The sequence below is a fragment of the Erythranthe guttata genome, chromosome 6, assembly GCF_056151865.1.
Source record: "Erythranthe guttata isolate IM_541 chromosome 6, IM_541, whole genome shotgun sequence".
Classification (NCBI taxonomy): Eukaryota; Viridiplantae; Streptophyta; class Magnoliopsida; order Lamiales; family Phrymaceae; genus Erythranthe; species Erythranthe guttata.
In genome coordinates this window covers 13,924,993-13,938,493 of record NC_142538.1, presented here as the reverse complement: position 1 = coordinate 13,938,493, position 13,501 = coordinate 13,924,993, and the positions used below count along the sequence as shown (strand labels likewise).

Sequence of the window (13,501 nt, the reverse complement as noted above, 5' to 3'; positions counted from 1 at the left end):
GCTGAGTTTTAAAGATATTCGAGCCAATGGTTATCATGTTGAAACAACTGATGAAAAGGGGATCGAGTATAGGTGCATCACCTCTAACGTGTACGTCCAGAAGCGTACCTTAGAAAAATTAGAGGGACTTTAGATAGGGTTATATAGGACCAAAATTCGAGTGCCAGAAGCACACCTTGTCGATTGCTCGAAGTCTAGTGACCCGAGCAAATATTTTCTATGGTATGACCGACTGGGACATCCGGGTCAAAGTGTGATGCGCCGAATTATTAACACATCTATTGGGCATCCACTAACGAGTAAGGATCTTGTACACAATGATAAGATATGTGTACCATGTTCTATTGGAAAACTTGATCCTATGCCAGCTTATGCACAAACTAGTAAAGATTCTCTTAGTTTCTTGGAACGAATCCAAGGAGATATATGTGGCCCCATCTCACCACCATGTGGACCTTTTAAATATTTTTTGGTGATGGTTGATGCTTCAACTAAGTGGTCACAGGTCGATTTGTTGTCTACGAGGAATGCTGCTTATGCTAAACTCCTCTCTCAATTAATAAGATTGAGAGCACACTATCCAGACTATCCCATTAAGTCTATTCGACTAGATAATGCTGCAGAGTTTACGTCGCGGTCTTTCGACGAATATTGCATGTCTTTAGGTATTGACATAGAACATCCTATAGCACATGTTCATACCCAAAATGGCCTTGCAGAGGCATTTATTAAGAATTTACAGAGGATTGCACGAACTTTGGTGCAATATTGCACGCAGCTTGGGGCTATGCAATATTGCACGCAGCTATGTTATTGCGATTGAGGCCCACTGCAACCCAACCGTATTCTGCGTTTCAGTTGGTATCCGGAAGTACACCAAACGTTTCTCATTTACGCACATTTGGGTGTGCAGTTTATGTGCCGATTGCTCCGCCACAACGGACCAAGATGGGACCTCAACGTAGATTGGGCATTTATGTTGGTTATATATCACCATCTATAATACGATATTTAGAACCCTTGACAGGCGATCTCTTTACCGCTCGATTCGCGGACTGTCACTTTGATGAGACCGTCTTCCCGCCGTTAGGGGGAGCAAAGAACGTTCACACTAACGTTCCTGAAGAACGGCGTGAAGTCGTGTGGAATGACCCCACTGTGTCTCATCACGATCCCCCTACTTCAGTCAGAGAGTTTGAAGTAAGTAGACTCATAGATCTATATAAAGTAGCCAATAATATGCCAGACTCATTCTCTGACTTAGAAAAAGTGACGAGATCTCATATACCAGCTGCAAACGTGCCTGCAAGGATAGATGTCCCAGAAGGACAAAACGTGGGAAGGCCATCAGTCCCTGCTAACCAATCATATCTCCCTGCCCAGAAGAGAGGGAGACCAATTGGATCAAAGGATTCTCATCCCCGGAAGCGGATGAATGCCCAACAGTTGAATGCGGTTAGCACTAGTAATAATGGGATCCCACCCGATCCATCTCATGAAATAGTTCCGGACTATGGATCCGTCCTGGAGACGAAATCGGGGGACGCCTCGATATTAGTATCCATTCCCGAGAATAGAGAAATCTCGGTTAGTTATTCATGCATGAATGAGGTGTGGCATCGGGATGAAATAATCATCAATGATGTGTTTGCTTACAAAGTAGCTACTGAAATTGTATCGAGTGATGATATTGAGCCTCGATCAATTGATGAATGTAAACAGAGGGATGATTGGCCGAATTGGGAAAAAGCAATCCAGGCTGAGTTCGACTCATTGGTAAAAAAAGGAGTGTTTGGGCCGGTAGCTCCTACACCTCCTGGAGTGATACCCGTGGGATATAAATGGGTATTCATAAGGAAAAGAAATGAGAAAAACGAGATTATGAGATATAAGGCTCGTCTCGTAGCACAAGGATTTTCTCAACGACCTGGGATTGACTTTGAGGAGACATATTCTCCTGTTATGGATGTTATTACATTCAGATATCTAGTCAGTTTGGTTGTATCCGAGGAACTGACTATGCAGCTCATGGATGTGGTCACAACTTATCTATATGGGGATCTAGATACGAGTATATATATGAAAGTTCCTGAAGGACTTCGATTACCCGAAGCAATTAGTTCCAGACCACGGAACACGATCTCAGTTAGGTTGAGACGATCACTTTATGGCTTGAAACAATCTGGAAGAATGTGGTATAATCGCCTAAGTGAATACTTGCTCGGAAGGGGATACGTGAACAATGATATTTGTCCTTGCGTGTTTATTAAGAAAACATGTTATGGGTTTGCTGTTGTAGCAGTTTATGTTGATGATATGAATTTGATTGGGACTCCTGAAGAAGTCCGTGAAACAGCCCAACTCCTAAAACATGAGTTTCAGATGAAAGATCTCGGTAGGACTAATTTCTGTCTCGGACTTGAGATAGTACACCGTGCTGATGGAATTTTGGTCCATCAATCGAACTACATCCAGAAGATGTTAAGACGCTTTAATATGGATAAAGCGAAACCATCGAGCACGCCTATGGTAGTCCGATCATTGGATAGGTCGAAGGATCCGTTCCATCCTGTGGAGGAGGACGAAGAAGTGTTAGCACCTGAAGTGCCGTACCTAAGTGCAATAGGCGCATTATTGTACTTAGCTCAATGTACTCGACCTGATATCGCATTTGCGGTAAATTTGCTAGCAAGGTTTAGCTCAGCACCAACACGTCGCCATTGGAATGGTGTAAATGACGTATTTCGTTACCTTAAGGGTTCAATAGACATGGGTTTGTTCTATCCCTATGCATCATTAAAGGATGCAAAGCTTGTGGGTTATGCTGACGCTGGGTATCTGTCAGACCCACACAAAGCTCGTTCCCAAACTGGATATGTGTTTACCATTGGGAACACAACTGTGTCTTGGAGGTCTACAAAACAGACTTTAGTTGCCACCTCATCGAATCATGCAGAGATTTTAGCACTTCATGAGGCAGTGCGTGAATGTACTTGGCTTAGAGCCATGAATGGGCATATTCGAGATTCCTGTGGATTGGCTACCACAGAAGATCCTACGATCATATTCGAGGATAATGCAGCGTGCATTGAGCAAATGAAGACGAGTTTCATTAAAGGTGACAACACCAAGCATATAGCTCCAAAGTTTTTCTTCAATCAGCAACAACAAGAGCTCAAACAAATAATGATCCAGCAGATCAGAAGTCAGGATAATTGCGCTGATTTATTTACTAAGTCATTACCTAAAGTCACTTTTGAAAAGCATGTTAAGGCTATTGGCCTGCGTAGATTATCTGAGCTCGCTCCCTTATAGACATCATGGGGAGTTCACTTGAGGGGGAGTACTCTGTAGGTACTCAGTATCCAGAAGATACCTAGATGCCCTGTTGTACTCTTTTTCCTTTTTGCGGGATTTATTTTCCCACAGGGTTTTTGGTTACTCGCTAAGGTTTTAACGAGGCAATATAGCTGATTGGAAAGATTGTGCGTTGTACTCTTTTTCCTAACCGAGGTTGTTTTGTCCCACTGGGTTTTATTACTCGGAAGGTTTTAATGAGGCAACATGAAATGCACAATAGTGGTTTTGATAGGAACCCCCAAGGGGGAGTGTTGTAAATAATATGGTTGTTGTGGGGTTTCCTAACATAACCACCCAACTCCCCACTAGATCACTAACCTACCCATGTCTTCCCATTATGTGTTAGTGGTAGAGTAACTTATTTTGTAACTTCTCTTGTAACTCCCGGTAATGGAATTCTCCTATATAATGGAATTCTCCCTCCCCCATATTGACACCCCTTTTTAATCTCTCTACGGATTTTTGTCTTTGCATTCTCTCTCTATCTTTTATTCTGTTGTCATACTTTATATTCCACAATCATCAAACCGAAGTACAATACGATTAGGGCGATTTACAACAATAAAAATATTTTAAATAAATTATATAGTGCTATAACAAAAATCTATGTCTTTTAAAACTTGAAGTCAAATTATACAAATTATATCTTGAAGAATATAAAATCGGTGGCGTGTGAGAAATTTATGCTATTAAAATCGGCGGCGTGTGAGAAATTCGAGTAAAAATACAAATGTCTCTTGAGAACTAATTAAAATAAAATAATATTATGTAGAAAAAATTAGAATTGAACTCAATCCAATTGATTTTCCTACTTTATAGTGCAACAATAGATGAGGAATAGAAGCAAAGTTATACTATATTATGATTTTCTTGATATATATACTCGATTTAATAGTATTTCATGCGATAAAGTGTTGGCAATAACGTAATAATCACATTAACTATTAAAGTCTAATAAATGTCAATTGGGCAACCTAAGAGTCTTTGAGCCCGCAATGGTAGAGAATGTGCCAAGGGTCACTGCCACATGTTTCGAGGTAGTCGAAGAGATTGGTTCTCTAGTTAAGCTACAAAACAGTTGAAAAACACTAGGTGACACGCGAGGTTGGCCCGACGATTGTCCTCCGATGGTCAAGTCAGAAAACTATCACCATATAAGCAAATAATATTAATTAATTACCTAAATAGCATACCTCATTATGTAGGGGTGAGCTCGGGACGGGATTTCGGAATTGTGATTTCTGGATTCGGGATACAAATTCTAAATCCCAATCCCGTCCTAAACTTTTAAATATCGCTTTATCGGGAATCCCTAAACAATTCTCAACAAATCCTCTCAAATCCAAGTCTCTCTAAATTAAAGGTAATTTCTCATCTAAATTAGTCATATGTGTTTAATTTGTGGTTAATTTTGGTATTAATCATGTTCCCAAAAAATCGCATTTTTGAAGATTTATTTTCTTGATGCTGCGCGATTTCCACGCCCATTTTTGGCGTGGAAATGGAGGTAGGACGCTTGGTTTAGGCGTGGACCGGAGGTTTGGGCGCCCGGTTCAGGCGTGCAAACCCCTGACCCGCACCTGGACCGATTGTCCGGTTCAATATCCTTTATTTATTATTTTTTTTTGTTACAATCTTTTATTTTTATTTCATCATTAGTTAATTAATTTTTATTATCGGCAGACTACTACATACTTTTAATTTTATAGTGCTACGCAGACTACTACATACTTTCAATATCCGGTTCAGGCGTATATGCAGACTACTATTTATTTTTTATTGTCGCCGGATTATTACTTATTTTTTTATTTTTTTTATTTTACATAAACATCAAACAAATATATTACATAAGCATCAAACAACACAGAACTACATAAAAATAAAATACATCAACAATGGGAATAAACATCAAACAACACAAGAACTACATACAAAGAAAATACATCAACTACTATTCAGAATGTCCCAAACTCGACGTCTACCTGCAAATGCATCGTCCAAATCTATAACTTATCCCTCGAGTTAAATAGTTTCGTTACTACAAAATGTTCACTATGATCAACTTCATACGTAGAAGAATTTTGTTGCTCTTCCTGAAATAACTACGAAACAAAAAGAAAGTTAAAGAATAGTAACAATAGTAGTAAAAAAAAACGCAAAAGTGGCCGGCGTCCAAACTGGAAGCGAAAAGTAGTGTTGGGCGCCCAAACCGTGCGCGGGGAGGTCAACCGGGCGCCCACTCTGGGCGCAGATCGGTCTTTTACGCGTCCAGATTGGGCATGAAAATTACTTTTCGGCGCCCATTTTGGTTATGAGCAACGTTTTCCCGATTTATAGAACAAAAACGAACAAATTTTACTTTATTGAATTGTGTATCTCAATCCTCATCCGATGCACTCATTTCCATTATCACTACAATAATATAGGTTTTGAGACGATTTCTAATATAAAAGTTAAGAGAATTATCGTAAACCCGCATTTGTAAAAATGTCACCGCTAATATCACCTCCTTTATTACAATCATGTTTATTATTTATACTCCATTTTTTCCATTTTTTTTATCTCTATATCCCTCTCTCCAACACTTGGTTGGTTTTAACCGAGTGTCGAAATTCTTTCTTTCTTTTGTATAGGAGTGTTGAAATTCTAAACCAACTAATTTCCGTTATTTATATAGGAAATTAACTTATGGGCTACAATTATATTAATGTAATATTATTACTATTTATTACTAGCAAATTTTGAATGTCATATGTTCTTGTATATATCATGCACATTGGCTAGCTACTTGTAATATCCATTAATGTATTATACCATAACTCAGAAATTTTACGACTAGGTCGAAAATAATATTCATTCTCTTATATTATTATTGTTATAATTTCGTTTTTATAACTGTCGAGAATGGAAAGCTAAATTTCAAAATTGCGAGAAAATCACCCAATAACATTATTTTTTTTATTTAACTATAGAGTTATTACATTTCTTCCTTATGTTATATTTATGAATTGAAGATTAAAGATTTTGAATACTAATTTTTGCTTAGTTGAATACTACCTAGTTGAAAACCACAATTGAGTACATATTTATAAGTTTTTTCTTACTTTAATACCAAAATAAAAATAAAAGTACAAAAATACCCTTTCATACAAAATACTAATTACATCAATTTTTCTTTGAAATTACCTATTTGAAAACCAAATAAAAAAAAAGAAAAAAAAAATTCAAACACAAAAAACCTCCCTCCGTCCACCTCCCTCCGTCCACGCCGCCCGACGCCGCCGCCGCCGCTCCAACCATCGCCGCCGCCGGACGCCGACGCCAAACACCGCCGAACGCCGCCCAACGTCGCCCAAAGCCGCCGCCGTCGTCGTCTTCGAATAGTAAGTTATAGTTGTTTCGATTTTTTTTTCTTTAATATTTATTTAAGATTTGATTGTTTGATATGGGTAATTAGGATTTGGTTGTTTTAGGTTAGAATGATCGTTAATTAGTAATGGGTGCATCTGATTTCAGTCGATTTGAGCATTGATTTGAGATTCGTGGGTCAGTTCTTCGTTCACCATTTTCGACCTGTATATGTCGATTTTCGATGAATTTTCGACAGGTTGATGTCGAAAATTCATCCAAAATCGACATGTAGATGTCGAAAATGGTGAAAGTGTTGAATTTGGATTTTGGTAATTTTCGACAGCTACCTGTCGAAAATGGGTTGCATTTTCGACAGCAACTTGTCGAAAATGGGTTGAATTTTCGACAGGTACCTGTCGAAAATTCAACCCATTTTCGACAGGTTGCTGTCGAATTTGAACTGTGAATTTTTATTTTATTTTTTTATTTTTTTTATTTTTTTTATTTGCTTGTGTTTATATTATGTATATTAATTTTTATTTGTGTGTTTTTTTGCAGTGGAAGAACCACGTGAACCTCGTATACCTCCGACTGTCTCGAACCGTAAGAAGAGGAAGGAATTATCCGATAGAGGCAAGGGCATAGCAGTCACGACCAAGAAAAAGACCACGACCAAGAAGAAGTCTGGAGAGGGTTCTTCGTCAACGAATCCGGTGCCGGCTCTACCTTCGACTGTAGAAGTTGGTGATTCGAGCAACGAACCGGTCCGAGGTCCCGAGATACCGGAATTGTACACAAAATTTGATAAGCACATTGCTTATCATATTGTGAACGGAGGGCCAGATCGTTCGGAGCGCGGCTCAGAATTTCGAATACGAAATCACACAGGAACTTTGAAAGGTTGGGAGCCGGCACCGTTTATTACAGAGGTAGTACAAAGATGTGGTTTAATGTCAGTTGTACAGGCATCGTACAACACTGTGGACGGCCATCTACTTAGAGCCTTCGTAGAGAGATGGCAGCCAGCTACCAACACATTTCACTTACCTGTTGGAGAGATGACCATCACACTTGACGATGTGAGTACGTTGGTCGGTTTGCCAGTTGTTGGGCGTACCGTATCTTGCGAGCGTTTGGTCCGTGATTCCAAAACGATCCCCAGTACTTTGATGTTCGAGTTGCTAGGTGAGTACCCGGACGATGTAAACAAGAAGAAAGCGGTCAAGTTGGAATGGTTGAAGGCTAAATTTAACAAAGTGACCATGAGAGATAGTGTGGAGAAGAGGACATACGCCATTCGGGCGTATTTGTTATTTTTGCTCGGGTGTACTATACTGTGCGACAAGACAGGCAACATGGTAAGCGTTGAGTACCTAAATCTTGTATCTGATTTGGATCGGATCGGCGAGTATGCTTGGGGCACTGCATGTCTTTGCCGGTTGTACGATGAGCTTTCCTCAGCCTCACAAAAATCAACGAACTCGATGGCTGGCTGGCTGACGCTCTTTCAGTCATGGATTTACGAGCACTTTCCTTATTTGGGGGGTGGCACATTGAAGACGGAATTCGAGGGGCCATTAGCGAGCCGATGGGAGCCTCAGTCAAAGACTACTTCAACGCCTGAACGAGCGTCGTACCTGCGATCTCGATTAGATGATTTGATCCCCGATCAGGTAACATACCAGTTTAATAATTTGTTATTACTACTTAAGTAGGTTTTTACATCTATTTTTTATTTATTTTACTAGGTTTTATGGTCACCGTATACGGCTATTCGTGATCGTTTCCCGATGCCAGATTCTGCTTGGTTTAGTGGGATGATATGTTGCATGGACCACTTCGAGGCATATCATCCGGACAGAGTGTTGAGGCAGTTCAACCGGGTGCAAATCATTCCAGGTCGTGCATACATGTCAAAAGATATGTACAAAGCTCTAGTTAGCAAAGGTCGACCGGTCCAGAACTCAATTTTCGTTGCGTACGGCGAACGATTCTCTGATCGGTGGGAGGAGTATTGTCTGGACGAGGAGTCGAGGTCCGTTGAAATTGAACTCGGGGAGGCGGACACTTCGCCGGACTACATGAATTGGTTCCGACCCAGATGCATGTTACAACTGAGTAGGCATGGAGCCCATCCACCTCGACCCCAGGCGGATCGACCTCGACCCCATGAAGCTCGTCCAGAGGGTGGTACCGATAAGGAGGTCCAACTTTCACAAATTTTGGAGTTGGTGAAGGGTACACTTAGCGAGGTGCGGGGACTTGCGCCATCCGACGCTCATACGGTCATGTGGGGGACCCTAAATGATATTGTCAGATTGATCGAGCCGGATGCCCCACTTCCACCTCCTTCGAGCTCGTCGGATGCCCCACCACCACCTCCAGGTAGCTCGATAGGGCCAAATCCACCGCCATCGAGCTCGTCCGATGCCCCACAGGCGGTTGTGAAACGCGTGTTTAGTAGGAAGAAAAAAACACAGGATTAGTCTTGTATTTTTTTAGATGGATGTTGTTTGATAGATTTTATTTGTTTTACTTGTTTTTTAATTTAGTTTTATATGGATTTTGGCTGTTTTAAATGAAAATATTTTTGATAATTTGAAAAATTTTTTTGTCCAAAAACACTTAGAATATGTTTTTTATCTTACATTGCAATATATTTGGGGTTAATTTCAAAAAAAAAAAAAAAAATTGTATACAGCTCAAATTCGACAGCTAGCTGTCGAATTACACACAGTAATTCGACAGCTAGCTGTCGAATTTGAGCTGTATACAATTTTTTTTTTTTTTGAAAAAATTGCAAATTTATTTTTTTTTGTCCAAAAACACTTAGAATATGTTTTTTATCTTACATTGCAATATATTTGGGGTTAATTTCAAAAAAAAAAAAATTGCAATTTTTTCAAAAATAAAATAAAATTGTATACAGCTCAAATTCGACAGCTAGCTGTCGAATTACACACAGTAATTCGACAGCTAGCTGTCGAATTTGAGCTGTATCAATTTTTTTTTTTTTTTGAAAAAATTGCAATTTTTTTTTTTTTTGTCCAAAAATACTTAGATGTGTTTTTTATGTTACATTGCAATATATTTGGGGTTAAAAAAAAACATAGTTTTTTCAAATAAAAACCCAACACTTAATAACATTGAAAGTAGCACCAGTAACTTTACATATTTTTGTTGGGAGAACTATCACCATTATCTGATATAGTAATAATCTCGAAACTCTCTCGCGTGGCAACATTTTGACCTATTAATTCTCGAAATGCTGTAATCCGACCATCCATTTCTGCAGGCTTCCAACCATCAGCTTTAGGATCATGACATCGGTACCAATAATCGGCGATAGGAGGTATAGGACAATTCTTGTTCAAGACAACATGCACGAAGTGACAGTTGTCGACGAATGCCATACCGTGCTCTTGTCTCTCGCTGAAAAGCTTTGGATCGCTCGATAGGGGAAGGAACGTGAGACACTGATACTTGCATAAGTAGACAAGCACAATATTGTATGTTGAAGCAATTACATGACCCATATTTGGAAAAGACATCCAATGATCACGAGTTGCAGGAACATCCCAGTTACTCACAATAGCTTGCATGCTTCTAACGGTTTCTTCGCCACGGTGCATGGTCGTGTAAGTGGAAAAATTAGAAGTCAACTCCCGTAGCATGTCATCTCGCACTCGACCCCATTCATCTTCTCCAAATCCCATCATAGAGGCAACTGCCCGAAATCCACAGTGTCCATCTGAACCGACATTGATGATTTCTCGAACGTGCATACGAAATCGTGGATGGATCGTGTCAATGTACTTATTCTTGCCGATCAAACCTGGTGGCAATCCCACATCTGCATCTTCAAATAATGGTTTGAACGACTCTTGCGTCGGTATAGTGCTTTTTCCTGACTCTTGAGTTGGTATAGTGTTGAAAGAATCATTCGAATGCCCTCGTAATCTCATCAGTACAGGTATAAGCTGCAGTATATTACACTTCATTACTCAGCACAATTATAAAATACAACTTCAATGAAATGAGACGATAGTAGCGACATTTACCTTTGGAGAACAACTAGCTTGCTTCGATTTTTTTTTCTTCGGCTCCACATACTCAAAATGTGATTTGTCCCGAGTGCTTGATTTGTCTTTCCTACTTTTTGCCGGTCGACCTTTGCTAACAACTTTTTCACTTGGCTCCGTAAGGTTAGTCTTCCCTGGGTGGGTAAAATGTCTCAAATGGTTGCGCAATCGAGTTTTTGCATCGAGATCGGCACATTCAAAGAGCTTCTGGTATTCCGATAATTCTTCGTCGATGGTTGGTAGGATGACTTGGCCTGTGGTCGCGACGGGCTCCATACTCATGTGTTTCCAATACGAGCCTATTAACTCAAGTGGGATAGGACATTTGTTCACAACAACATACTCATGAAGTTCATGGCGACATGGTAGACTGTGGGTTGTTCGGATGGCGCAACTACAACCCATATCGCTCGGTTGCAATAGTTTCGCATTGTCCACCTCAACTTTGAGTAGTTGCAGAGCATATTTTGAGATACTTCCACGAAGCTCATTGTTTATCAACGTTTTGAAAGTGTGCTCGTAAGTATTTTTACTTACTTCAAAGGAAGCCTTGATGTCATTGTGTTGTTCGACAATTTGATTGTGGACTTTCGTATACAAATCCACAAATGTGCCAGTTGAATTACGCACATCCCTTTTCATTCGTCCGTGTGCCCCCTCCACCCTATTAGAAGTGTACGTTCCAAAATGAGTATACTTATTTGTCCACACCGATACAAGTCTCTCCTTGTACGGATCCAACCATGAATTAGCTACATACTCTATAGCCGGGAGATAACCCATAAATGTTCTTTTCAAATCCTCCCAATCCTCATTGAACTCCTCTATGGTATTTCTTTCAATAAGAGCCGAAAAACTCGACTGAAATTGCTTCCATTTGGTGATGTCCTTTGGGAACAATTTCTTACAATTGGCCACTATATTCTTGTTCACATGCCACCGACACAGCAAGTGATGACTCGATGGATACACATTGGCCACTGCTTTCATTAAACCCAAATCTCGATCTGTTACAATGCAATTAGGCCGAGGACAACTGCTCATGGCCTCCTTCAAACAACGCAACGCCCATTCAAAATTTTCCGTCTTTTCGTGGTCCAAGTAGGCAAAGGCAATTGAGAACGTCTTGTTGGTACAAGTAAAACCCACAATCTCAAGAAATGGGAGTCCGTAACGATTGGTCTTGTACGTGCAATCGATGACGAATACGTACGGATACGACTGTGCCAACTTAATGCATTTCGGGTGGATCCAAAACAAGTCGGTAATCGCATTCAACTCGTTCGATCTATGGTACGAGAGGTATTCATCTTCTTTCAACTTGACGAACAATGATTGCAATTGAGATCTCCCATCCAATTCACTGAAATTTAACTTAGAGATAGTATTGTAAACTGTCTTCATACCAGTTACATTAGACGGGTCCTTTTGCTTCAATGCTCTTAGAATTGCCCTTGGTTTCACCATTGCTTTCTTCATAGTGTGAACCAAGGAAACATCCTCCTTTGATAATCTTCCGGCATAAGAGTGTCCGTGCAAGTTTTCGAATAAGTTGTGGTTGTGAATACCACAACTAACATCCAATTTCCACTCAGCCTTTTCATCATCCTTGTGTTCTCTTGTCCCCTTCAATTTAAACGGACAATTGCATTTCTTTGAACCGGTGCTCCTTTTTCCCGGTCTTTGATCATCTTCACCTGGTACCTTCTTGCCAACATAATGGCCCCCACGCTCACAACGAACAATCAAATACGGTGTCCTACGTCCTCTATCCCCGTCACACGAACCCCCAATCATTAACACCATTCCAATTCTTTTACATACTTCACGAACCCATGCCATTAAAGCTTCTTTTGTTGGGAATTTTTCTGACGTGGTAAATGAATGGGTGCAATCGATCTACACAAAAGTGTCGAAAATATAAGACAAGTAAATTTGCAACAGGAACCAAATCGACACTTAACTGTCGAAAATTACCCATATTTTCGACACTTAAGTGTCGAAAATAGAGGTCACTTTCGACACCTAAGTGTCGAATTATGATGCCATTTTCGACACTTAAGTGTCGAAAATATGGGTAATTTTCGACACTTAAGGGTCGAAAATGGCATCATAATTCGACACTTAGGCGTCGAAACTTAAGGGTATTTTCGACACATACATGTCGAAAAATAAGGGTATTTTCGACCTGTATGTGTCGAAAATACATGGCGAGTTTAAAAAAAAAAAAATTCAAAATCGATGTTTTAGCTCAAAAAATACATGAATACATACCTGAATGGGTTCTCCTTGCTCGTAAACTACCATTCTATTGTCATTTGAGGCCATTTTGCAAGTTGTGTAAGGTTTTGATTTCTTTTGTTTTGGGGTTTTTTAGGAGGGTTTTTGGGGAGGGAGAAGAAGGAGGTGGAGGAGGTGAGGGGTTTGTGAGTGAGGAGGGAAATGTTTTTTTTAGGTTTTTGATTATTTGGTTTTTAAGAAAGAAAAATAGTATTTGTAATATTTTTTGGTTTTAATTTTCATTAAGGGTATTAAAGTAATTTACAATTAATTATTTATTTTTTATTTTTTTGTAATTCAACTAAGCAAAAATAAGTATTCAAAATAGTTGTCCCCATAACAAAAATCTATGTCTTTTAAAACTTGAAGTCAAATTATACAAATTATATCTTGAAGAATATAAAATCGGTGGCGTGTGAGAAATTTAT

At 39.6% G+C, this 13,501-nt stretch overlaps 1 protein-coding gene across 1 annotated transcript; it reads right to left on the bottom strand.

Annotated features, from left to right (window-relative positions):
• Positions 1-9,878: 9,878 nt before the first annotated feature.
• On the bottom strand, positions 9,879-12,511 carry LOC148770209 (protein FAR1-RELATED SEQUENCE 5-like). Its single transcript, XM_088819050.1, has 3 exons — positions 12,491-12,511; positions 10,773-12,419; positions 9,879-10,691 (listed from the first exon to the last, which is right to left on the bottom strand). The coding sequence occupies exons 1-3, from the start codon at positions 12,509-12,511 to the stop codon at positions 9,879-9,881; spliced, it is 2,481 nt and encodes an 826-aa protein (XP_088675176.1).
• Positions 12,512-13,501: the final 990 nt, after the last annotated feature.

What these genes read in the sequence shown, in the direction of transcription:
- LOC148770209 (XM_088819050.1), bottom strand. Translation starts at nt 12,511, where the DNA reads ATGTTGGCAAGAAGGTACCAG. An exon ending in TGTTGGCAAGAAGGTACCAG is followed by an intron (nt 12,420 to 12,490) that starts GTGAAGATGATC and finishes TTTAAATTGAAG; the next exon opens with GGGACAAGAGAACACAAGGA. An exon ending in AAGCTAGTTGTTCTCCAAAG is followed by an intron (nt 10,692 to 10,772) that starts GTAAATGTCGCT and finishes AATATACTGCAG; the next exon opens with CTTATACCTGTACTGATGAG.